Below are 23,383 nucleotides of genomic sequence, written 5' to 3'. Positions count from 1 at the left end.
CGGGGACTCGCTCCCGCTGCACGAGAGGGGCGAGGCGCGTTCGATCGATGATCATGCCGCGCTCATCGCCCGCGCCTCGGTTTCAAAACTCTGGCATCCGACCGCGATGCCGTTCGACTGACCGATGAAAACCAACCCGACCGCACGTATTCTCGCCAGAGCGGATGCACGTTTCTCGAGATGAAAGTCTTCGACGACGAGCTGAAGCACTTCAACCCGTGCGTGCCGTACGCGATCGAGGCGATCGACGAGTTCATCGGCGAGCCTCTGCCGCCGATCGACTCCCCGGAGTACCTCGCGCGTTTAGTCCCGATCGAGCGCACGTGCGCCGCGACCGAGACTGCCGTCGTCGGAGCGGTGAAGACGCTGCTGCCGCAACACTTCCGACGGCCGACGCAAACGCCGGCGACGTACTACGATTCGCACAGAGAGCCGACGAAGTTTTACGTGCACTACGAGCACCACGGGAAGAGCGAGATCGATCGAAAGGCGCTCGTGGACGCGATCGCGGAGTTGCTGCCGTCGCCGGATTACGTCGTCGACGCGGAGGCGAGGCTCTTTTTTTTCGTTTGGTTTTCTTTTGGTTTTATTTTTTGGTCTCTCGCCCGCTCGCGCGCTCCGTCGTCGTCTCATCGACTCCCCGCCGCTCGTCGCGTCGCCGAACCCTACGCCTCGTACGCGGAACGAACGATATCCGTGATCGTGTACCACGCCGTCGCGCTCGTCAGCGTCCTCCCGCGGTACAACGAGCTGAGACAGTACAACCTCCGAGAGCTCGTGGGCGCATTTCATCGCGCGGCGTATGGCGGCGACGCGGCGACGGCGGCGGTGGAGACGACGAGCGGCGGCGGGTACCCGTGATCGCGCGGCGCGGCGGGGCGGGCCCCCGCGATGGGAGAGACGGAAGCGCGCGAACGATGAAGACGGAAGCGCGACCGGCGCGAGAGCACGAAGTGCGTAGGAAGAAGACGGAGGACGCTTGAAAGACGATGACTGAATGAATCGTGATGTGCCTCCGCGAAACCGCGGAACCGCGGACGCTTTTTCTCGGTCTCGCGCGGAATCTCGCAGTGCGTCGTTTCGCGGTCGTAAATGCCGCGCTGTGATTGGTCCGTCGCCTTCAACACTGTCAGGGATCGCGGGAAAATATTTACCCTAAAATATTCCCGTTCCGTCGCCGGATGACGTCGACTTGGCGTAGTACGCCTCGCGACGTACTCAGTCTGTTTGCGCACTCGAAAAAAAGAACGTTCGGGAAGCGCGACGAACACTTCAGAAGCGCCCGTTCACGTGGTGGCCTACGCGCACACTGACGCGCGCGGGCACACGATCGACGAAGCAACGACCAGAGCCGGGATTGACATGCAAAGCGAGCGCGGTCTGTTTTAAACACGATGAATTCCGCTGTCACGATATCCCACCCCGGCGCGTTCCGCCCGGGCGCGCGCGCTTTAAAGAGCGCGCGCGCGCGCGTCGCGCGCGGGAGCGCCCGAAAAGCGCTGCGGGTGAGGGCTTTCGCGCTGACGTCGAAGAAGCCGAGCAAGTCCGTGGACGAGGACGGGCGCTCGCTGATGTCCGACCCGCTCAGCGCGATGATGAACTTCATCTCGGAGATGAACCCGCTCGCGAGCGTGTTCAAGTCCCCCAGCGGTGCGTCCGCGTCGCGATCTTTCCTCGCTCCCGCGCTCGCCTCGAAAAACGATGCGGGTCGCAGCACGTGCTCACGTGCCCCATCCCCCGCGTCGCGCGCTCTCCCGCAGACAAGCTCCACGTGCACTTCGGCGCGGGCAGGCTCGGTTTCGGTCTGGTCATCCCCGCGCTGGAGTCGTCGGGGAGCCCGTACATCGTGATGAACCGCCCGAGCGCGGTGTGGGCGCCGGTCGTCGAGCGCGAGAAGGAGGCGCAGCAGCACGTCGCGGTCAAGGCGCGATCCCTCCCTCGTCCCGCCCGCGCTGTTATCCGTTCGCGCGACCTTTTGAAATATCGCGAGGGCGCGTCCGCGCGCTCGCCGCGCGAGCGCGGGATCCCCGATCGCGCGCGAGATGTTTTTGGGGACGCGCGCGAACGCGTGGGCGACGCGAGCGCGCGACGCGCGGCGCTCGAGCGGCGGGTCGGCGCGTCAGATCGCTCGCGCGCGCGGGTCGCTCGAAAAAATATCTCGAAAGCGGTCGAACCTTTTTTCTTCGCCGCAGCGGCGACTGACCCCGCCGACGTCCCCGTCTCTCCCTCTTCTCCACCCCGACGATTCAGATCAACGGCGAGTGCACGTGTGGCGGACGCGGGCTCCACGTCATCACCGAGGACGACATTCGCGCGCACGAAGAGGGCATCCTCGGCATCGTCCACGACGCGCTCGAGAATGGCGCGCGAGGCTTCCTTCTCCTCTCCATGGACGTCAACCTCTGCGCGCCCGTGATCGCGCAGGCGCGTCCCATCTCGCACTGGTCCCCATACGACCGCGTTGGCGTGGTGAACGCCGATCCTTAAGGACTTTTCCCGGCGCATCTCTCCGCCCAGGGTCCCTCGCGTTCAAACCCCGCCGTCGACGCCTTTCAACTTCAACTGACGCCTTTGAACTCCACCCTTTGAACGACCCTCACCACGCGCAGGCGACCTCCTTCTCCTGCGCGCTCGGACCCGCGGTGCAGGTGCTCGCGGATCACCTCATGAACCTCCCGGACGTCGAGGACGAGACGCGCCCGGTGTTGTACGCGTGCGAGAACGACCACAGCTCGGTGGAGAAGCTGCAGTTCGCGTTGCGCACCAAGGTGGAGGCGGTGCCGTGCATGGTGGACAGGATCTGCGTGGATTTGACCGTTTCGGACGACGCCAAGACGGTCAACGTCACCGCGGAGGGGCACGAGGGATCGATCGTCGTGTTGAATCAACCCGAGAGCGCGGACGGTAAGAAGGAGCAGGGGCCGCTCGCGGGTGATTTCGTGCAAAACCCCGAGAACGAAGCCGACAGCAGTTACCTGTACCGCAAGAAGCTGCTCACGGTGAACGGAATGCACACGGTGATCGCGTTCCGAACGCTGTGCTCCTACGCGTCGACGCAGCGAAACTTCTCCCCCCCGGAGAGCTGCCTCGCGCTCCCGCTCCTGTCGGACGAGACGGTGACGGATGAGCAACGCGCCGAGATTTGGTCGTGGGGCGTCGCGCAAGTTTTGGTGTTGATGTGGGAACACGGCATCCCCACCATGATGCGCGTGCACGGCCAAGACACGACGGAGGGCCTCGTGAACATCCTCCTCGATCAGCTCCGCACGACGCTCGACCGGTTCTTCACGATCGAGGACTCCACCGCGCGCGTCCTCGGCGGCGGCGTGAGCCTGCGGTACGAAGGGCGGCTGTTGCCGACGTACGAGACCATCACGAACGAATTGCTCACCGCCGGGTGGACGCCGGACTGCGCGCAGAACGTGCTGCTCAAGCAGGCTGGGCTAGAGCTCGAGTCGCTGCAGACGGACCTGCAGATGCTCGTGGACGAGGCGAGGCCGTTCGCTGCGGTGGACAAGCGCGCGCGCGCGATGAAGGAGCTCGAGGAGGCGATGAAGGAGGAGCAGGCGCGTTCTCCTCACACTGGTCCCCATACGACCGCGTTGGCGTGGTGAACGCGATTCCTTAAGGACTTTGCCCGGCGCATCTCTCCACCCACCCCTCGCTTTCAATCCCCGCCCTCGGCGCCTTTCAACTTCAACTGACGCCTTTGAACTCCACCCCGACGGGCACTTCTCGAGGAGCAGGCGGCTGTGCAAATTCGCGAGCAGCAACTGAGGACGGCGGCGGCGAGCGAGGTTGCGGTGCTGTTCGATTTCGACGGCACGCTCGCGGACACGGAGGTGCCCGCGATGGAGGTGGCGTTCTGGGAGCTCGCGCCGTATTTCCCGAACGTTCAGCCCGAGGATCTCACGCCGCAACGCATGCGGGAGTTTATCCGCGTCAACGCGGGGAAGGCTTTCGACATCATGCTGGCGTCGGTGGAACGCGACAGGGAAGCCGTCGGGCTGCCTCCGGTGGAGGAGGTGCGCGCGAAGTTTCAGGAGAGCTTCGAGATCATCCAGGTGTGCAACACCGCGCGCGCGGGGTTCGGTCTGCGGCCGATCGAGCTGTGCAGAGAGGAACACAAGACGCTGAAGGAGAAGCAAAAGGCGGAGACGTTGGAGGCGCTGGCGAACCTCGCCAAGACCAACGACGGCGTCGTGAAGAGCCTGAACTTCCTCAAGGTGTCCGGGTTCAAGTTCGCCATCTCGACGACGTCGCCGAAGTCGCGCGTCATCGCGTGCCTGGACACGATGCGCCTCGCGGACGACTTCCCCCAGGAGAAGATCCACTCGGGCTCGTCGGATTTCGACCCGCCGCGGTTTAAACCCGCGCCGGACGTCTACCTTAAAGCCGCGGCGGCGGAGGAGGTGGGCGTCGAGGCGTGCATCGCCGTGGAGGATTCGCTCTCGGGCGTCGGCAGCGCCGCGGACGCGGGCGTCGCGCTCATCGTCGGCTACGTCGGCGGCGGGCACATCACGGCGGAGGCGTTGGACGGGTACGCGGAGGCGCTGCTGGCGGGGGGGAAGAGCAAAAACGGACGCGGCGCGGACGTCGTCATTCGCGACATGGAGGATCTCCCGTCGGTGGTGAACACGTTCTTGGACATGCGCATGGACGATCCGACGACGTGCGACAGAGATCACTTCGACTTCGAGAAGATCCGGCCCGCGCTGAGGGATCGGTGCTGGACGACGGCGGGAAAGACGGGGGTGGTGGAGGTGGAGGATCCGAATCCGCGGTGATTCGACGTCGACGTCGACTTCACAAAATTTCAATTCTTGGCGTCGAGGAGGCGGAGGCGGAGGTCGAGGAGGGAAAAAAGACACAGAGACGACGAGGATGCGAGACGCGACCAGCACGATTCGTGGTGTTCGGCGAGTGACGTGTACGATCAGACGATGTACTGTACCAATAGACGCGGAGCGGAACGCCACGGGCTCTGAAAGAGAGAGGAGTCGAGAGACGCGAGTAGAAAAAAAACCAATTCAATCAAACAAAGTTCTTCGAGATACGTGTGGACGTCGAGTCGCGCGCGCGGTGATACGAGTGACAACGTTTATTACGATGAATTCATCAGCGTCGTGATTAAAACGAGCCTAAGTCGCGTGTTATTTCGCGATCGTCGTGCAAGCAATGCGTGCGTTCAATCAACCAATCAGTGTGGCGCCCCGAACACGAGGCGCCGCGGGCTTTGTTATATCTACAGCCGCCGGGACGAGCTTTGCGTCCTTCGCGGCAAAAAAAAATGGGTGGAAACCACGACTCCCGTCGTAATAGAGGTAGTAGTAGTAGTAGTCACCTGGGCGGCGTCGGCGTCTATGATAGGGTGCGTCCGCGCCCACGGAACCGTGGTCGCTAGGAGGGCACCCTCCGCCTACGCCTCGAGGGGAACAAACGCCACCGCCTCGTCCGGCTGCGCCTCCTCCGGGATGCACACCTCGTCCAGGGCGTGGAACGACCCGCTGACCCTCGACACGTCCCGGTGCGCGTTCGCGAGGTCCCCGTTGCTGTTGTTCCCCGCGCCGAAGATGTACCCCAAGAGCGTCGCCTCCACCCCGCTCTGCTCGATGTCGTCGAACTCGCGAGCGACCGCGCTCCTGAACCCCTCGTGTTGCGCCAAGACGCCAAACACCTCCTCAACGTCCAAAAACGCCTCCAACCCGCCGCCGTTGACGGTCCACGGCGCGGAGACGAGCTGCGCGGACGCGTCCTTCACCTTATCGCCGTTCTCGACCGCCTTCTTAAGGAAGTGCGCCCAGGTGGCGACGAACAGCGCGAACCCTCGCACCGATCGCTCATCCGCCAAACCCTCCATGACAACCGCGCGCCCCTGCACGCGGAACTTCTCGCTGCCGTCCATGGCGACGCGGTCCAGCGTGTCCTTCACCGCGACGTTCTCGAACCTGCGAAGCACGAGCTCCGCGTACGCGTCGAGACCGGAGATGAGTTCGGACATCGTCGGGTCCGCGACGAGCGACGCCGTGATCTCATTCGTCATGATCCGCTTCAGGTACGGTCGAACCATCTGGTGCGTCACCGCCTCGTGCACGTGCGTGCACCCGACCAAAAGCCCGGCGTAGCACATCGCGCTGTGCGTGACGTTCAGCAAGCGCACCTTCATGAGCTCGTGCGGGCGAACGTCCGGGACGAGAAGCGCGCCGACGCGTTCCCACGCCGGGCGCGCGCCGTCGACAAAGTTGTCCTCGACGACCCAGTGCTTGTACGGCTCGCACATCACCGGCCACTCGTCCTCGATCCCAGTCTTCGCCTTGAGGTCGATGATATCCTGCGGCGACGTCGCCGGGGTGATCCTGTCCACCATCGTGGACGGGTACTTCACCTCTTCCTCGACGAAGCGCGCGAAGTCCTCTCGGACAGACCCGAACCGCTCGGCGGAGAGAGCGTTCGTCGCGGCCGTCATGCGCTTCTTCGCGACGTCGCCGTTGTGCGGGAGGTTATCGCAGCTCATGACCGTGAACGGCCGCACGCCAGCCTTGAACCGCGCCGCGAGCGCGGCGAGCATGAGGCCAAACACCGTCGCCTTGGCGCACGCGGGGTCAACGTTTTCCGACGCCAAATCCGCGTCCACGGACCCCTCCAGGGCCATCTCAATGAGCTTGTAGTCGCCCTCGTTCAGAGGGACGCGGTACCCAAACTCCGTGATCGTCAGAGACACGATCTTCGTGGTCGGCGCCGCGAGAAGGCGGACGGTCGCGACCGGGTCCTCGAACGAGAGCTGCATGTCTCTCATGGTGACCACGTCTTGCACGTCCATGGTCATGTCCTCCGCGGTCGGGCCGACGCGCGAGACGATCGGGTACTGCCAGTCGTTGTTCTTGAGGTAGTCGCGCATCTTGACGTCCCACTCTAGGACGCCGACGCCGGTGTAGCACCAGTCCTTCGCGGCGTCGAAGTCGAGCCGAAGGAGGTCGTCGAGATAGGCCTGAGGTTTGAGTTGACGCGTCGGAATTGCGGCGGAGAGAGGGAGGTTAACAACGGCGCGCGGACGCGATTGCGCGAGCGAAACGTCGCGAGAGGGCGCGGAAACGCGCGGGGAAGGCGATTCGCGCGCGCGGCGCGATTTCGAGGCGCGCGCGCGGCGCGACGCGCGCGCGAGCGCGCGACGCGTTTCGACGCGTTTTGGGAGCTCCGAAACGCATTTTCAAAGAGCGACGCGCACCTGCTGATGCGAGCGGTGGAACCCGCCGACGCCGAAGTGCACGATCCCCGTGCGCAGCGCGGCGCGGTCGCACGCGAGAGCCTCCCGGCGCGTGAACGCGCGGGTCGAAGCCATGGTGTGGGCTGCGTGCGGTGCGGAGCGAGAGCGCGTGAAAGAATGGGTCAGATTGCGGCGGTCTCCCGAGTGTCGTGCAAAAACGCGTGAAACAATTTTTCGACGCGTTTTGTAGGCCGCGAAAGTTTGGTCGGTCGGTTCTATGGGAGCTTAGACTGGGAAATCTCGGTTCGTTGGAATCCGTCGGAGATTCAACGCGTCTCCGATCTGAACGCCTGGGCACCCCGCGTCGCTTCGACTGCACCGACCGATCAATCACAGCCGCGCAGGGTGAATTGAAAGCAGAATCTGAAGAATCTGACTCAGCGTTCGCGCGCGTTTCCGCGGCTGGCACGTTTTTCCCCCGGTCAGGTCCTTTCGCTTTCCACCCTTTCCGCGGTTCGGGTGCGGACAAGCGTGCGCGCACAGAAGACGCGCGGGACGACGCGCGCGCACGGTACCGCGAACGCCTCCTCCCCTCGCCCGAGATGACCTTCAGCGCGATGCGCGCCGTGGGCATGGCGAGCGCGCGCGCGAGCGCGCTCTCGCGCGGAACCGCGCGCGGCACCGCGCGCGCAGGCCCGCTCAACCATCCTTTAGCCAATCTTTCGCCGAAGGGACGCGGCGGGCGCGTCGCGCGACCGCGGCCGTCGCGCTCGTCCTCGCGCAACGTCGCGATCGTTCACGCCGCGCTGCGCCGCTTGGACTGCCCCGAGGGGTGCGAGCCGTCGTGGAAAGACGTCGCGTTCAAGAACGCGCCCGTCTTCGACCGCTCGGAGACGAGCACCGGGATCGCGCACATCGGCGTCGGGGGCTTCCATCGCTCGCACCAGCAGGCGTACATGAACGAACTCCTCGCGCGCGACTTCGACGCCGCGAAGACGTGGCTCTACACCGGCGTGGGCGTCATGCCGAACGACGCGGGGATGCGCGATTACCTCAGAGGCAACGACTGGTCGTATCCCATCGTCGCGAGAGACGGCGCCGACGGCGGCGAGTTGCGCGCGACGGTGGAAGAGGTGGTCACCATCCGCGACATGCTGCTCGCGTACGAGGACCCGGTCGTCGCGATCGAGGCGCTGGCGGACCCGGCGATCAAGATCGTGTCGCTGACGATCACCGAGTTCGGGTACCGCGTGCCGCTGCACAAGGGCGACTTCGCGCTGATCGACAACGCGCTCAACGGGATCCTCGGCACCGACGCGTTCGACCTGGATTCCATCGCCGAGGAGTGCGCGCTCGAGGAGGAGTGCAAGGCGCCGACGACGTTCGGGCTTATATGCGCCGCCGCCGCGCTTCGGTTCGAGCGCGGGATCAAGCCGTTCACGCTCATGAGCTGCGATAACTTGCCGGAGAACGGCGAGGTGTGCAAAAAACGGATGACGAGCGCGGGGGAGGAGCTCGTGTGCGGCGGGCTCTGCGCGGCTTCGCTCGACGCGTTCGTCGTGTGGATTCAGACCGCGGTGAAGTACCCGTCCACGATGGTCGACAGGATCACCCCGGCGACGTCGTGGGAGGACATCGCGACGCTGCCCGAGCGCTGCGGAATCGAGGACGAGTGGCCGGTGATGTGCGAGCCGTACAAGCACTGGGTCATCGAGGATAACTTCGTCGACGACGAGCGCCCGGCGTGGGAGACGGTCGGCGCCGTCGTCGTGAAGGACGTGATCCCGCACGAGCTCATGAAGGTCCGCCTGCTGAACGTCACGCACAGCGCGATGTGCTACGCGGGGATTCTCGCAGGTTTGACGCACGTGCACGAGGCGGTGACGCACGGGAAGCTGCGCGCGTACCTCGAGACGTTGATGCGAGACGAGATTTCCGCGACGCTGGCGCGCAACCCGGGCATGGACCCGGCGTTGATTCCCACCTTTGACGCGTACGGCGAGAGCGTGCTGAAGCGCTTCGAGAACGTCGCGGTGAAGGATCAGCTCGATCGCATCGCCATGGACGGCAGCGAGAAGTTCCGCGTGCAGGGGCGAGGGGTCGTCCTCGAGGGACTCGCGCTCGGGTTGGAGATGAAGGGCTTCGCGATGTACGTCGCCGCGTGGGCGACGTTTTTGGCGCGCGAAGTCGCGGAGGGGAGAGAGGTCAAGGACGCGGGCGGGCAGCAGGTCACCGCCGCGTTCCAGAAGGGCGGCACCGGTATCGAGGCGTTTCTGGACATGGTGGACATCTTCGGCGAGTTGACGGCGCACGACGGGTGGAGGCGGAGCGTTCGCGACGCGCACGCGATCATCGAGAACGACGGCGTGATCGCCGCGATCGACGCCGCGCTCGGCGCGGCGCCGCCGATCGTCGCGATGGAGGACATGGCCGCCGCGAGCGTGATCGAGGATCACATGCGCGAGGCGCAGGTCGAGGACGACACCGCGCAGGCGAACGGGAGTCTCGTGGAGGAGCCCGTCTCCGTGAACGTCGCCGCGATGTGATCGGAGGCGCGGAAGTACTCGTACGCTGTAACTTATTTATCGATTGATTGATTGATTGATTGATTGTTTACGCGAGCGCGGGGGGGCGCTTCGCGGGGGAAGAGATGGAAAGGGAAACGGGGAGGGAGTCATTCGGTTCAAAAAGTGAGCTTGTATCATAACGACAGCGGTCGTCTCCCGGTCGCGCGGGCGGCGACGCGTGATGACGGTATCTGAAATACAGTACACTAAAAGTTATTGTTCATCCGACAGCCGACGACGTGAAAGCTACAGCTAGCTAGACCAACTCGTAATAAAGCGTCACGTCCTCGCGGACGCCCCTTTCTCGCCGCCACCCGCGCCGCCTCCTTCCCCGTCTTCGCCCACCAACTTCACCCTCGAGAGGTTCCGTCGCACCGCCGGCGGCGGGTCCCGAAACATCCCCTGCGAGTGCCTGAGAAACATCGCGGGAACCCCCGCGGTCGTCGCGATCATGCTCGCGATCGCCGCCGACGGACTCGCCGTGAACAACGCCGCGCACGCGATCGGGCTCACCATCTGCCCGAGCGCGAAGCACACCCTCGATATCCCGGTGATCTGCCCCATCTGCGCCGGCGATAGCGAATCGGATATCGTCTTTATTCGCATCTGATTTGGCGTCTGCGCGCACACGATGCACACGATGAGAGCGAAGACGCAAAACATGAACCCGACCGCCGTCGAGTGCACCGCGGGCACCGCGAAGAGGGTCAACACCGCGCACGTCGCGAACGACGCGTAGGTGAGGCATCCGTGCACGCCGACGTTGCGTATGATGGCGGGCAGGAGCGCGTACATCGTGAGGACGTTCGCCGCGGGTATCGCGATGAAGCTCCACCCGACTTGGACGACGGTCCAGCCCAAGATCTCCTTCGCCATGAGGACGTAGAGCACTAAGAACCCCATGAACAGATACCCGGTGTTGAACGCGGTGTACATGTGCGACGCCATGCCTCCGTCGTTTAAGAGCTCTCTCAGCGTCAGCGTCGTCACGATCAAGGCGACACCGGCGTCGGGGTCGTCTCGACCGGGCCCTTCGGGACTCCGATTCTGATTCGGATTCTGAGGGTCGTTCCATACAAAAACAGTTCATCGGTCAGTTGAAAAGGGACGCGATCAAATATTGAAACCGGGCGATGGGTGAAAAACTTGTGTATACTGTAGACGCACCTGATTCGGATTCGGATTCGGCGGGGGGCCGCCGAGAGGCTCCGCCGCCGCCGCCGCCGCGCTCACCGCCGCCGCGCTCACCACCTCCGCGTCGCCGCCGCGCTCTTGTTTCTCCTCTCCGTCTCCCAATATAACGCCAACGCCATCGCCGCGACCGTTATCGTTGTTCTCGGCGGCGAGCTCCCACACGACGACCAACGCGAGCGCCGCGACGGCTGCCGAAAAGAGGTTCAAACCGGTCCACCCCAGCTCGGAATAAAACAGCCCGACGATCATCCCCGCGAACGCGTACGCGAAATTAACGCTCGCGCTGTATGCGTTCACCCCCGCGAGCTTCGACGCGCCCTCTTCCGTCGCGCGCTCGAGGATGTACATGAGCGACGGCACGAGCGGGGACGCGACGCCGGCGAGGAAACGCACTGCGGATGGCGATCCAGACGAAGCGAGCGACGACGGGGCGGAGTCGGGGTGGAGTTGAAAGGCGTCAGTCGGAGTTGAAAGGCGTCGAGGGCGGGGATTGAAAGCGAGGGACCCTGGGCGAAGAGAAACGCCGGGAAAAGTCCTTAAGGATCGGCGTTCACCACGGCGACGGGGTCGTACGGGGACCAGTGTAAACGAAGAACGCGCCCGAGAGGATCAGCGCGACGCTCCGCGCGAATGCGGTCGCCGCGAAGAAGACCACGTCCCCGCCGAGCGTGCTCGCGAGCGTGAACCGCGAGCCGAGACGGTCGCCCAAGACGCCCACGAACGTGTTCCCGACCGCGCCGCCCGCGTACTGCGCGGTGGTTATCGCGCCCGTCCAGAGGGACGAATCGCGCGTCGACATGCCGAGCTCCTCCTCGAGAAAGTACGGCAGCGCGGGCGTGATGAGCGCCATGCCGAGGTAGTCCGCGAACGCGGCGGCCATCCCGGGGAGGAACGGGTAGCGGACGACGCGGCGGAGGAGGCTCCCGCGGGCGGCCTCGGCCTCGGGGGGCGACGCCATCGGCGTGCGGCGCGCGACCTGGCTTCGTCTTCCGATGACGTGGCGTGGTCTACGTAAGATCGCGCGACGCGGGCGGTGCCCTCCCGTCTCCTCCCCCGCCCGTCTCCTCTCCGCTCCGGCCGTCCGCGTCGCGGTCTGAGTCCGTCGAATTCGCCGGCCCGGCGCGGCGTCTTCGACGCGTTCCCCCGCGTCGGGCGGCGGTCGACGCTGAGACGCGCGCGACACCGCGCGTCGCCGTCTGGTCGTTCCTCTCGACGAAACGCGCTCACGCATCAAGTTTCCTCGTCAGCCCGCCGAAGGGGCCCGCACTCCGCTCCGCGTCGCCGCCGGCGCGCGCGCGGCGTCATGTTCGTCGACCTGAGCGTCCGCGTCGACCCGAGCAACCCGCACGCGCTGAGGGAGCACCTCGCCACCGCGCTCGTCCTGGGTGCGTCGCGTCGCCGTCCGTCGCGTCGCGTCCTCGCCGGGGCTGACCGGCGTTCGCGTCGCGCCTCGACCGTCGTCGAATCTGCAGCATCCGAATCCGCGTCCGCGTCTGACGACGCCCTCCGTCCGTCGTCCGTCCCCTCCATTGCCTCCCTCTCGTCGCAGGGTACTCCACGATCGCGACGGACGCGCGCGTCTCCTGCGGCGACCGGACGCTTCACAGAGACCTCGCGAGCGGCCTGACGGAGATCCCACCGGAGATCATGGACGCCGTCCACGCCGAGGCGGCATCGCACGGCGTCAACGCGCGATTGCGTCGCGTCGCGCGCCTCACCGTGGCGTACTCGGAGCCGAGCGAGCTTCAAGCGCTCCTGCGCGCGCACGCGGACGTGATCGCGCGGTACGACCTCCTCGCGCTCGAGCCGTCGACCGAGCGCGCGTTCTCGTCCGCGTGCGCGAACGCGAGGGCGGACGTCGTCGCGCTCCCGCTGGGGAATCGGCTGCCGTTCAGGCGCGTTGTATACACTGGTTCCCATACGACCGCGTTGGCGTGGTGAACGCTGATCCTTAAGGACTTTGCCCGGCGCATCTCTCCGCCCACCCCTCGCGTTCAATCCCCGACCTCGACGCCTTTCAACTCCGCTTCTGACGCCTATGAACTCCACCCCGACATCGCTTTGTATGGAACGACCCTCAGACTGCGGCCGGCGACGCTCGCGGCGGCGGCGGCGAACGGCATCGCGATCGAGGTGGCGTACAACGCGGCGCTGTTGGACGTCGCGTCGAGGAGGAACTTCTTCGCGAACGCGACCGCGGTCGCGCGAGCGGTGGGGAGCGGCGTCGGCGGCGGCGTGAGCGGCGGCGGCGCCGCGGGGAAGGCGCCGGGGATTCTTTTGGCGGGCGGCAGGCGCGAAGACGGCGCTCGCGCGTTCTCTCCATCGCATCGTTCGCTCGCTCGCTCCATCGCGACCGCTCGATCTTCCACGTCACGTCGGTCGTCAAACAGTATCACGAGCTGACCGATCGGTTCCCTCCGCGCGCACCCCTCCCGCAGCCGGAACGCCACGGAGTTGAGAGCGCCGTACGACGTCGCGAACCTCGCGACGTTATTCGGGATGAAGGCGCGTTCTATACACTGGTCCCCATACAGCCGCGTTGGCGTGGTGGACGCCGATCCTTAAGGACTTTTCCCGGCGTGTCTCTCCGCCCACCCCTCGCTTTCAATCCCCGACCGTGACGCCTTTGAACGCCAACTGACGCCTTTGAACTCCACCCCGACATCGCTTTGTATGGAACGACCCTGAAGGACGAGCACGCGCGCGCGGCCATCTCCGCGCGGTGCGCGAGCGTCCTGGACCGCGCGAGGAGGAAGCGCGAGAACGCGGAGGCGTCGGCGGCGTGACGCGATGCGATAGCGGTAGCTAGGCGAAAATATCACACACGAACTACAGTAGTAGGGTACGCTCGTCGAGTAGCACACGTAGTGATCTTATTTGACTCATCATCAGAAAACGAATTATCGCGCGTCGTCAATCGATCAGTCGCGCGCGCCGCGCGAACGGCGTCGACGACGGTCGCATCGCGTCACCGCCCCTCCGGCAACTCCTCCCCCGCCTGCCCCTTCTCGACGACGCCCACGAGCGCCGCCCCCCCCAAGTACAACGACATCAGCGGCACCGCGAGCAACATCTGCGTGAACGGATCCGTCGACGGCGTCAACACCGCCGCGGCCACGACGCTTCCCACGACGACGTATCGCCACACCGACAGCATCTGCGCGCTGCTGACGATGCCCGTCTGCCCGAGCAGCAGCTGGATCACGGGGACTTGGAACGACAGCCCGGTGGAGAAGAGCAGGACGAGGACGAACTCGAAGTATTGGTCGATGCTCCACAGCGATTCCACCGCCTGGTCGGAGTACCCGATGAAAAATTTAAGCGCCGCGGGGGTGAGAATCGCGTACGCGAAGCCGATGCCGGCGTAAAAGAGGACGCTCGAGCCGAGCACGATGGGCCCCAGAAACTTCCTCTCGTCCTTCGTGAGCCCCGGGAGGATATACGCGATGGCCTCGTATAACACCACGGGCGCGCCGAGGAGGAGGCCGCAGTACCCCGCGACCTTCACCGTCGTGAAGAAGTACTCCCCGGGCCCGAGCTGCAGAAATCGCACGCCCTCCTCCGCGACGGGCGCCTCCAGGAACAAAACGAGGTCCTTCGCGAAGCAGAAGCACAGGAGGATCATGACGGTGACCGCGGCGCTGGAGATCAGCGCGCGGTCGCGGAGCTCCTCGAGGTGCTCCCAGATGCTCATGGAGACGTCGTCCGGGAGCTGGTCCTCGCCCGGGTAGAGGAAGGATCGCACCGCCTCGGATTGCTTCTCGGCGGGGGGCGCCATCGTCGCGAGGGATTGGGATTGCTTCTTCGTCGTCGTCGTCGTCGTCGTCGTCGTCGCGGCCGCGGGTTCGAACCCCCCGCTCGCGACGTTCGCGGTCGTCGTCGCGCCGGTCATCAAACCCGCGTCGCGCGCGGCCTCCTCCGCGAGCGCAGCCTTCTCCTCCGCTTCGAAGCGCGCGGCGATGTCGTCTAAACCCTTCATGTCGAACCCTCCCGCGATGGAGTCCACGTCCAAGAAGCCGTCCTCCACCGCGGCGCCGTCGCCGCGCTTCGCGTTCGCCCAGTCGATCGTGGGCGCGTCGAAGTCCGCGGCGGACGGCGGCGCGAACGCGGGGTCCTCCCCGAGCGACGTCTTAAACGACGACGACGACGACGACGACGACGACGCCGATCCCGCGGGGGCGGAATCGTCGCCGTCGTCGCCGAAGCTGTAGGTGACGTAGTCGCCGCTCGTCTTGCCGCCGGCGTCGTCGTCGTCCGCCGTTCCCGCCGCGCGCGTCCGCATCGCGCCGCGCGCGGCGGGTCCGGTCGTCGCGGACGGCACGGTGAACCGCGCCGCGCGCGCCGAGCCGGCGGATCGCGCCGCGCGCGCTGCGGACGCGGTCGCGGACGCGTGCGTCGCGCGACGATCCGCGACGACGCGCGTCGCCGCCGTCGCGACGCAGAGATCTTTCCCACGCGGCGCCGCGCGGCATCGCGCGGCGGCGCACGCGGTCGTCGTGGCGCTCATCGTGCGCGGCGCGCGCGCGGTGGCGTGAAGCGTGGGAACCCTGTCCGCGCGCGGAGGCGGAGAGGGATCGCGGCGTGCTCGCGGCGCGCGAGGTGTGCGGCGCCCTGCGCGGGGTCGGCGATTATCCAGTCTCTCGAGTCTCGAGCTCTAGCCACGTCCTGTCTGTTCGAGACAGATCTGGCGAGCGATCTCGACCCACGGACGTACTCTTTATACAAATTGCTCGTATGAAAGTACGTTTTCGCGTACTTTCGAAAGCGCTCGATACCGTTTTCCCGGCAAAATAACAGAGCACCCTTCCGCGCTCGGGGGTCGCACATTGACGCGCGGGTCGCGGCGCGGCGGCGGCGGCCGCGGCGGAGACGACCGGACGCGGCGGAGGAGGACACCGCAGCGCGCGCGCTGAACGTCCGCGGCGGTCGTCGAGGGCGTCGACGAGGAGGAGAGGGGTCGCGACGCGCGAGATCTGAGACGACGACGACGACGTCCGCTCCCAACGTTAACACGACTGTCGCTATCCGCTCGCGGACGCGATGGCGACCGCGGACCGCGCGACGCAGATCACGCGCGAGTGGTTCGCGAAGTGTGCGAACGTCATCCTGTGCTCGCGGCTCGCGGACGACGACCCGCACGCCGCGCAGACGCCGACGCGCGCGAGAGACCGATGGGTGCGTCCGCGTCCCCCCCCCCCCCCGCCGGAGCGTCCTCGTTCAAACGCTCGCCGCGCGTTTTTATTCTTCGCGCGCGGCGTGTTCGTTCTTTGACCGACGCGCCGCGTCCCCTTATCCCCTTCCCAACCCGCGCAGTTCAACCTGGATATGGACGAGCACGCGACGCACGCGTCTTCGATCAAACCGTGGAGACGCGGCGGCGCGGCGAGCGTCCACGCGTCCACGCCGCTCGTGATCGACGTCTTCGTGGACGCGAGGATGCGAGACGTCGACGTCGCCGACGACGCCACCGCCGCGGAAGCGGTATCGCGCACGCTCGTGGAGCGCTGGGTCTTATCCCACGACGCGCGGTGCCGCGGCGACGGCGAAGAAGAAGAAGAAGTAGTAGAAGAAGAAGAAGAAGAATGCACTTCTTCGAGCAGCGACGTCGCGGTGACGTATAAGCGCGCGGTGATCATGGTGCGGTCGCTCCTCGCGCTCACGCGCGCGCTGCCCGCGAATCGCCTCCATCGCGCGCGCGTCCGCGGCGGCGCTCGCGACGACGCGTCCTACCGGCTCTCGTGCGAGGTGCGCGACGTCGGCACCCTCGGGACGAATCCTGGGACCGATGAAGGTCGGCACCCGGGTGCCGACGCGTGGCGGACGTACGAGTTCGCGCCCGTGGACGCGGCGGCGGCGAGGTGAGACTGCTTCCCATACGACCCCGTTCGCGTGGTGCACGCCGTTCATTAAGGACGTTTCCCGTCGTCACTCTTCACCCGCGCTTCCCTTTCAACGTTTGACCGGTAAGACGTTCGACTGACCGATCGCTTCACCCACGCAGGGGGTCGGCGGGCGGGTCGCTGCGCGCGGCGGTGTTTTTCGCGGACGCGACGGCGCTGGCGGGGATGGACGCGACGCCGCCGCCGTTCGCGCCGCGCGTTTTGGATGACTACGTCGGTGGTGTTTCAAATTTAAATTTGAATTTGAATCCGACAGCGACAGGTACCCCGCGGCGCGCGCAGTCGTGGGCGGGTCGCGCGACGTATTTTCCGACGGCGGCCGCGGGTCCCGCGGTCGGTCCGCGTCCCGCCGCCGGCGACGCGCCCCCGCCCCCGCCGCCGCCGCCGCCGCCGCCGCCGCTCGCGAGGAAAGGATCTCGAGGACTCCTCTCCGAGGAGATCAAAGCCGCGTGGACGCTGCGCGACGAGGGCGAGGTGTCGACGCCGACGTCGACGCGCCCGCCGCCGTCGCCGTCGGAGTCGCCGAGCGGTCGATTCTCCGTCTCAGGTGCGTCCTATACACTGGTCCCCATACGACCCCGTTGGCGTGGTGAACGCCGATCCTTAAGGACTTTGCCCGGCGCATCTCTGCGCCCACCCCTCCCTTTCAATCCCCGTCCTCGACGCCTTTCAACTCCAACTGACGCCTTTCAACTCCACCCCGACATTCGCTTGTATAGAACGGCCCTCCGTCTCCTCGGCGTCCCCGCCTCTGCCGTTCGCGTGCTCCGCGGGACGCTCGAGCTCGCTGTCGTCGCCGTCGCACGTCTTAAACGCGCGGTTCGGCGCCCTCGGCGGCATCGGAGATGGCCAGGGCGATCACCCGTGCTCGCGCGGCGGAGAGGTCGCCGGAGTCTCCGCGAACACTCCGGCGGCGACGGCGCCCGTCCGACGATACGACCCGTCCCCGCCGTGGAGCTTCAGGGGACTCAACTCGTGTTCGCCGTCGCCGTCGTCCGCGGGAGGGAGGCGGACGTCCTGGTCGTCCCCGTCGTCGTCGCTGTCCGTGAGTTTGCAGAGCAGCGCGGCGGGGTCGGGGTCGTTTCACCGCGCCGCGGCGGCGGGACGCGCGCGCGGGGGAGAGAGGGTCGGCGCGGCCTCCTCAGGCGCGTTCTATCTCACACTGGTCCCCATACGACCGCGTCGGCGTGGTGAACGCCGATCCTTGAGGACTTGTCTTTTCTTCCCGGCGGTCGTTTCTCTCCGCCCGCCCCTCGCTTTCGATCCCGACACACCGCGACGCCTTTCAACTCCGCTTCTGACGCCTTTCAACTCCGCTTCTGACGCCTTTCGACTCCGCCCCGACGTTCGCTCGCGTAGAACGACCCTCGAGTCCCGTCTCGACGGGGCCGCGCGGGAGCTCCCCGGGGGGCGCCGGCGCGCTCGGCGGGCCGTTCGCGCACGGCGCGTGCTCCCCCGGCGCCGCGCTCGCGCTCGAGCGCATGCTGAACCTCCACCTTCCCTCCGGAGATGGCGGCGGCGGCGGCGGCGGCGGCGATTCGCTCGGCGGCGGGGCTTCCCCCTCCGACGGCGGCGGCGGCGGAGGAGGAGGAGGAGGAGGCCTCGCGGACTCGGACGCGCTTTTTCCGTTCGCGTTAGACTGCGACGAGTTGATGACGCAGCCGTCGCAGTCCTCGACGACGACAGAAACGCACGGAGGCGGAGCGTTATCGTCCTCGTGCGTCCGCGGCGTCCGCGGCGAGTACGGCTCGGAAGTCGCGGCGGGTGAGATCGTGCGCATGTCGCGGGACTTCGCGCCCCTCGCGCGCGCGACGCGCGACGACGACGGCGACGACGACGCGGGGGAATCGTGCGCGAACACGGTGGAGTGGGCGATGGGGAGGATCGAACGTTTTAGGAGCGCGGTGAGACAGTAGTACCGTAGGCGCGCTCGGGCACTCGAAAAAAATTAGACGTGCCTTCGTTCCCAGTGCCTTCCACGTGTCCTTTTTGTCGCACGAAAATCGCAACAAAATTAACTATCTTATAGCTCCTAGAGGACTGCGGAAGCGGCGCGGCGGTCACAGCCCCGCGCGCGCTTCGCGGCGGCATCGATCGGCAGGGTCGGTCCTAAACCCCCCTCCCTAAGGCGCGGAGGGCCCGCGCGCGCGCGCCGGCGCGAGAACCCGCGCCGTTCGCGACCGTCGCGAGAGAGGGATTCGCGAGAAAAAGAGCTCGGCCGTCGAAAAAGCCTTCCTTAATCGCGTCGACGTCGAATCCGCCCGTCCGCGGGACGCGAACGCTCCTCGCTCGCCCGCCATGGACGTCCAAGATGGCACGTCGCTCATGTCCGCCGCGTCGTACGAGGAAGCGAAGTGGCGCCGCGTCATCGTCCAGTCTTCCTGCGGGATCGCGGTCTTCGTCGCCGTCCTCATCGTCACGCGCGTGTGGACGTCCGTCTCGAGCACGAGATTCTTGCGCCGGAGGCAGATGAACAAGGTCGACACGTGGTTTTGCGTCCTAGACATCTTGACGTCCTCGGCGTCGCAGTGCTGCTTCATCGCGCAGGTGTACATCCGCGAGTACAACGTCGTGCTCGTCGTCATCGAGCTCGCGTTCGCGATATTCTACGGCGCGTCCATGTACCGACGATTGTGGTTGAAGAATTTTAACTTCAGCGTCGCCTTCACCGCGGTCACGTTCCTCGACTGCTACTCCATCGGCATCGCGCTGTACCAGGAGTTCAGCGATCAGCCGACGTGGCTCACGCCGCTGTTCGTGCGATCCATGGCGGCGCTGATCCGGTACAAAGAGCTCATGAACCTCGGTCTGCTGAACGACTACTTCGGGGAGGTGAAGCAGAGGCTCATCTTGTCCATGTTTCGGTTCCTCTGCGTCACCTTCTTCTTCGCGTCCGGCGGGTTCGTGCTCGAGATTTTGGGCGACCTCAAGATCGACTGGGATCGCAGCGGCGGGAGCACGTTCGTGGAGATTAACCCGGACTACGAGACGACGTTGATGAAGCAGATTTACTTCGTCGTCGTCACGCTCTCCACGGTGGGTTACGGCGACATCACGCCGTCGACGTCGATGCATCAGGCGTTCGCGATCGTCATGATCGTCACCGGCGTCGCGTTCTTCTCCAGCGAAGTGCGCGCGATCATCGACATGCAGCACCAGATCGACAGCGGCAAGGGGCAGTACCGCCGGTCGCGGTTTCGGAATTATCACATTTTGGTGCTGGGAGGCGCCGTGGCGAGCGGGTCGTCCACGCTGGAGATCTTCCTCGAGGAGCTCTTGCACCCGTCGCGGCCGACGTCGTCGCTGCCGGACGTGGTGCTGATGACGGAGCACGAGCCGAGTCAGGGGTTACGGAGGGTGATAACGTCCCCGTTGGGCGCGTTACACGTCAAGTACATTCGCGGGAGTCCGATGGATCAGAGCGCGTTGCTCAGGGCGGACGCGGCGAACGCGGACATGGCGTTCGTCTTGAGCGACCTGAGCGTCCTCGAGTGCGACTCGCACGCGGAGGACGAGGACACCATCCTGCGCGCGTCGTTGCTGCAGCGGCAGCTCCCGGACATGCCCGTCAGACTGCTGCTCATACGCCCGTGGGCGAAGGAGATGGCCAAGATGGCGGGCATCAACCCCATGTGCTGCGTCACCGCCGGCGCGCTTAATTTCGCGCGGATGGCGCTCTCCGTGCGCTGCCCCGGCGTGCCGGTGTTGCTCACGACGATGTACAGCAAGCTCGCGGGGGATTGGTCGCAGCTCCCGAGCAGCATGAAGCCGTGGGTCCGCGAGTACTTTACGTCCATGCGTCACGACGTCTACGGCGCGCAAATCGGGGAAAAGTTCCACGGAATGCCGTTCCTGAAAGCCGCGGCGATCATATACGAAGAGCACGACGTGAATTTGCTCGCGGTGCAGACGCCCGCGAAGGACGGAGGACGGCTGTGCCCCGCCGGGCTCGTGAGCGGACACTTACACATTCTGTGCGAGGGCGACGTCGTGATGTGTTTGGGACAAAACGTGAAGAAGGTGTTGCGCGCCGTCGGGCGGGAGGGCGCGCACCCGGAGGAGTGGCGGCGCGAGTTTCATCGCGTCCGAAGGCACGCGGCGATGATCGGCATGGGCCTGACGGAGGTCAGCGCGTTCGGTTTAGACAGCAAGGCGACGCTCGCGGAACAGCAGCAGAACACGTTTCGAAAAAACTCGGAAGAGGCGAAGCAATCGCGCGCGTGGCTGAGCCGACGCGCCGCGCAGGGCGCCGACACGCCGCCGCAGCAGCCGTCCACGCGCGGCAGCGCGCGAAACTCCGCGGACGGATTGCCGTCCCTCGACGAAGAGCGCGAGCACATCGCGCCGACGAAATCGGGCGTCAAGCACGAGGACACGCGTCGCAGGAACCTCACGGTGCTAAACAGTCGGCTGAACATCTCAGACGCGTTACACGAGGCGGTGAAGACGGTGGAGAAGAAGCGCGAGACTGGTCAAGAAGAGAGCGACTTCACGCCGTGGCACACGGTGGTCAGGATCGCGAAGAACGCGAACGAGCACATCGTCATCGTCGCGGACGGCGAGTTTGACCAAGAGCGATGGGAAGAGCTCGAAGTTTTGTTATACCGGTTGCGAGGGAACGACGGGTGTAACATCAAGCCCATCATCATCCTCTCGACGGACGCGCCCGCGGTGCAACACCTCATCTTGTGGAGGACGATCGACGTGTACGTCACCGAAGGCAGCGTCAGCGACGAGAACATCGTGCGGCATTTGAACTTGAAGGGCGCGCACACGATCATCGTCCTCGCGGAGGGATGCACGAGCCACAACCCGTTGCTCATGGACCGAGCGGTGTTGATGACCACGAGCGTGTTGGAGCGAAACGTTCAACGGAAGATGGAAGGCATGAACATGAACCACGAGGCGATGCTTCGAAAGGTGGTTCTCGAATTTCATCACCCGAAGAGCGTGTGGCACGTGCACGAGACGCGAGGGTTCTCCTCGCTCGCGAGCTCGACGAAAAGCGAGGGCGGCGACGACGGCGGCGACGACAAGAAAAAGCACACCGGCAGGGAGCTTCGCATGTGTCCGAACCCCACGGACGCGTCGCGCCGCGGCGTCAGGCGATCTGAGGACGAGGGAATCATCGACGCGAGCGGCGGGCGCGCGTCGCCGTCGTCGCGCGCGCGACTGCCGCAGGAGTGGCTGAGCGCGGTTCCGCCGACGTCGCCGAAGACTTCCTCTTCTCGGCTGAAATCCAGCTCGTCGCGTCAAAACCTGAACGCGGACCGCGGCTCGGAGAACCAGCTCCCGAAAGGGTGGGAGTCCATGCAGGACGGCGCGAGCGGCGAGAGCACGCGCGGCGGCATCGGAAGCACGATTTCCTCGCTCAAGCCCGTGCGGTACGCGGTCGAAGAGTCGCAAAAGGACACGCGGAAGGCCAAGTGTCTGCGTCCGCTGTTAAAATTCTTCGGGTTCCTCGACCGCGACGGCAAGCCTGTCACCGGCTCGACTTCCAAGAGCGCTTCCAAGAGCACGAAACTCTCCTGGTTCGAGCACCCGGAGGCGCACACGCAATACGCGAGCGGGAAGGTGATGTTCAAGACGGAAGTCTCGAGGGTCATGGCGACGGTGTTTTACACCCCCGGCCTCATGGAACTCGTGGACTCGCTCACGAGAGACGCGAAGGACGACAAGGACGTCGGACACCACCCGCGAATCTGGAACATACCCCTGCCCGCGGAGCTTCACGGGAAGACGATGGGGGAGGCGTTTCAACACTTCGCGGGGAAGGAGGCGCTCGTCATCGGCGTCTTCAGAGGCGTCAGGCGGCGGCGCAAGGACCGAGGAGGGAGAAGAAGCGCGCGCGGGAGCCACCACGACTTCCTCCAGCACTCTGAATTCGACACCCTCGATCGCTCGGACGACGGCTCGAGCTCGGACAGCGACGGCGACGGCGACGACGATTTGTCTCCGCCGGACCACAGCTACGTCCTGACCGCGCCGCCGCACAACGTCAGGCTCACGAAACACGACGGCGTGTACGTCATCGCGACCACGGACTGGGCGTGGAGCAACGCCCCGGAGCTCGTGAAGCTTCGCAAGGTCGCCGCGGTCATCACGCTGCAGCGGCAGGTGCGCGCGCAGATCGAGAAGCGCAAGGCGACGCGTCGCGACGAAATTTTGGAGGCGCAGGGATTCGATCGCGCCGGGAACAACACCGCGAATCCGACGGCGGCGGCGATGCCGACGACCGCGTCGATGCTGCTGTCGAGGAGGGAGAACAGCTGGACGCGCGCGGCCGCGCTCGCGACCCGCGGGCGGAGGAGCTCGCTGAGCGAGGAGACGGACTCGTGGCGGGGGAGTTTCGAGGCGGCGGCGGCGGTGGCGGCGGCGACGGCGCGCGCGCAGACGCCGCCGCCAGGAAAGTAGCGGGCGCGACGCGACGCCACCGCGCGCGCGCCGGCGTCGTTACAGTACGTGTAGTCTATTTATTTATCGCGAGGTTAAGGTTAAGATATCCTGTCTATCGTTCA

General features: G+C 65.7%; 11 protein-coding genes across 11 annotated transcripts; 8 read left to right on the top strand and 3 right to left on the bottom strand.

Moving 5' to 3' along the window:
• Positions 1 to 180: 180 nt before the first annotated feature.
• Positions 181 to 861, top strand: MICPUCDRAFT_41532 (uncharacterized protein; the record flags this gene model as incomplete). The annotated part of the gene is made up of 1 exon (XM_003061581.1): positions 181 to 861. One exon carries the CDS (start codon positions 181 to 183, stop codon positions 859 to 861), a length of 681 nt encoding a protein of 226 aa, XP_003061627.1.
• A 466-nt stretch (positions 862 to 1,327) lies between these two features.
• On the top strand, positions 1,328 to 5,055 carry MICPUCDRAFT_48208 (uncharacterized protein). Its single transcript, XM_003061580.1, has 5 exons — positions 1,328 to 1,650; positions 1,761 to 1,924; positions 2,251 to 2,424; positions 2,610 to 3,610; positions 3,995 to 5,055. The coding sequence occupies exons 1-5, from the start codon at positions 1,395 to 1,397 to the stop codon at positions 4,785 to 4,787; spliced, it is 2,388 nt and encodes a 795-aa protein (XP_003061626.1). The 5' UTR covers positions 1,328 to 1,394; the 3' UTR covers positions 4,788 to 5,055.
• Positions 5,056 to 5,106: 51 nt separating this feature from the next.
• MICPUCDRAFT_35204 (uncharacterized protein) lies at positions 5,107 to 7,372 on the bottom strand. The gene is made up of 2 exons (XM_003061335.1): positions 7,226 to 7,372; positions 5,107 to 6,988 (listed from the first exon to the last, which is right to left on the bottom strand). Exons 1-2 carry the CDS (start codon positions 7,337 to 7,339, stop codon positions 5,420 to 5,422), a joined length of 1,683 nt encoding a protein of 560 aa, XP_003061381.1. The 5' UTR covers positions 7,340 to 7,372; the 3' UTR covers positions 5,107 to 5,419.
• A 704-nt stretch (positions 7,373 to 8,076) lies between these two features.
• On the top strand, positions 8,077 to 9,507 carry MICPUCDRAFT_10422 (uncharacterized protein; the record flags this gene model as incomplete). Its single annotated transcript, XM_003061579.1, has 1 exon — positions 8,077 to 9,507. A coding segment is annotated over one exon (1,431 nt), but the record flags the coding sequence as incomplete, so codon positions are not given.
• A 543-nt stretch (positions 9,508 to 10,050) lies between these two features.
• Positions 10,051 to 11,923, bottom strand: MICPUCDRAFT_50992 (major facilitator superfamily; the record flags this gene model as incomplete). Its single annotated transcript, XM_003061334.1, has 3 exons — positions 10,051 to 10,830; positions 10,939 to 11,357; positions 11,545 to 11,923. The coding sequence occupies 3 exons, from the start codon at positions 11,921 to 11,923 to the stop codon at positions 10,051 to 10,053; spliced, it is 1,578 nt and encodes a 525-aa protein (XP_003061380.1).
• Positions 11,924 to 12,612: 689 nt separating this feature from the next.
• Positions 12,613 to 13,530, top strand: MICPUCDRAFT_50991 (uncharacterized protein; the record flags this gene model as incomplete). Its single annotated transcript, XM_003061578.1, has 3 exons — positions 12,613 to 12,899; positions 13,047 to 13,277; positions 13,404 to 13,530. 3 exons carry the CDS (start codon positions 12,613 to 12,615, stop codon positions 13,528 to 13,530), a joined length of 645 nt encoding a protein of 214 aa, XP_003061624.1.
• A 301-nt stretch (positions 13,531 to 13,831) lies between these two features.
• On the bottom strand, positions 13,832 to 14,798 carry MICPUCDRAFT_28530 (twin arginine targeting family). The gene has a single exon (XM_003061333.1). It carries the CDS (start codon positions 14,741 to 14,743, stop codon positions 13,934 to 13,936), a length of 810 nt encoding a protein of 269 aa, XP_003061379.1. The 5' UTR covers positions 14,744 to 14,798; the 3' UTR covers positions 13,832 to 13,933.
• Positions 14,799 to 16,005: 1,207 nt separating this feature from the next.
• MICPUCDRAFT_41525 (uncharacterized protein) lies at positions 16,006 to 16,827 on the top strand (the record flags this gene model as incomplete). Its single annotated transcript, XM_003061577.1, has 2 exons — positions 16,006 to 16,140; positions 16,279 to 16,827. The coding sequence occupies 2 exons, from the start codon at positions 16,006 to 16,008 to the stop codon at positions 16,825 to 16,827; spliced, it is 684 nt and encodes a 227-aa protein (XP_003061623.1).
• Positions 16,828 to 17,030: 203 nt separating this feature from the next.
• Positions 17,031 to 18,827, top strand: MICPUCDRAFT_62805 (uncharacterized protein; the record flags this gene model as incomplete). The annotated part of the gene is made up of 3 exons (XM_003061576.1): positions 17,031 to 17,412; positions 17,585 to 18,010; positions 18,225 to 18,827. The coding sequence occupies 3 exons, from the start codon at positions 17,031 to 17,033 to the stop codon at positions 18,779 to 18,781; spliced, it is 1,365 nt and encodes a 454-aa protein (XP_003061622.1). The 3' UTR covers positions 18,782 to 18,827.
• A 113-nt stretch (positions 18,828 to 18,940) lies between these two features.
• MICPUCDRAFT_62804 (voltage-gated ion channel superfamily) lies at positions 18,941 to 20,703 on the top strand (the record flags this gene model as incomplete). Its single annotated transcript, XM_003061575.1, has 1 exon — positions 18,941 to 20,703. A coding segment is annotated over exon 1 (1,540 nt), but the record flags the coding sequence as incomplete, so codon positions are not given.
• A 1,001-nt stretch (positions 20,704 to 21,704) lies between these two features.
• Positions 21,705 to 23,279, top strand: MICPUCDRAFT_62802 (uncharacterized protein; the record flags this gene model as incomplete). Its single annotated transcript, XM_003061574.1, has 1 exon — positions 21,705 to 23,279. One exon carries the CDS (start codon positions 21,705 to 21,707, stop codon positions 23,277 to 23,279), a length of 1,575 nt encoding a protein of 524 aa, XP_003061620.1.
• Between the last annotated feature and the right edge of the window lie 104 nt (positions 23,280 to 23,383).

Source organism: Micromonas pusilla (assembly GCF_000151265.4).
Source record: "Micromonas pusilla CCMP1545 genomic scaffold MICPUCscaffold_10, whole genome shotgun sequence".
Lineage (NCBI taxonomy): Eukaryota > Viridiplantae > Chlorophyta > Mamiellophyceae > Mamiellales > Mamiellaceae > Micromonas > Micromonas pusilla.
This window is presented reverse-complemented; position numbering and strand designations above follow the sequence as displayed.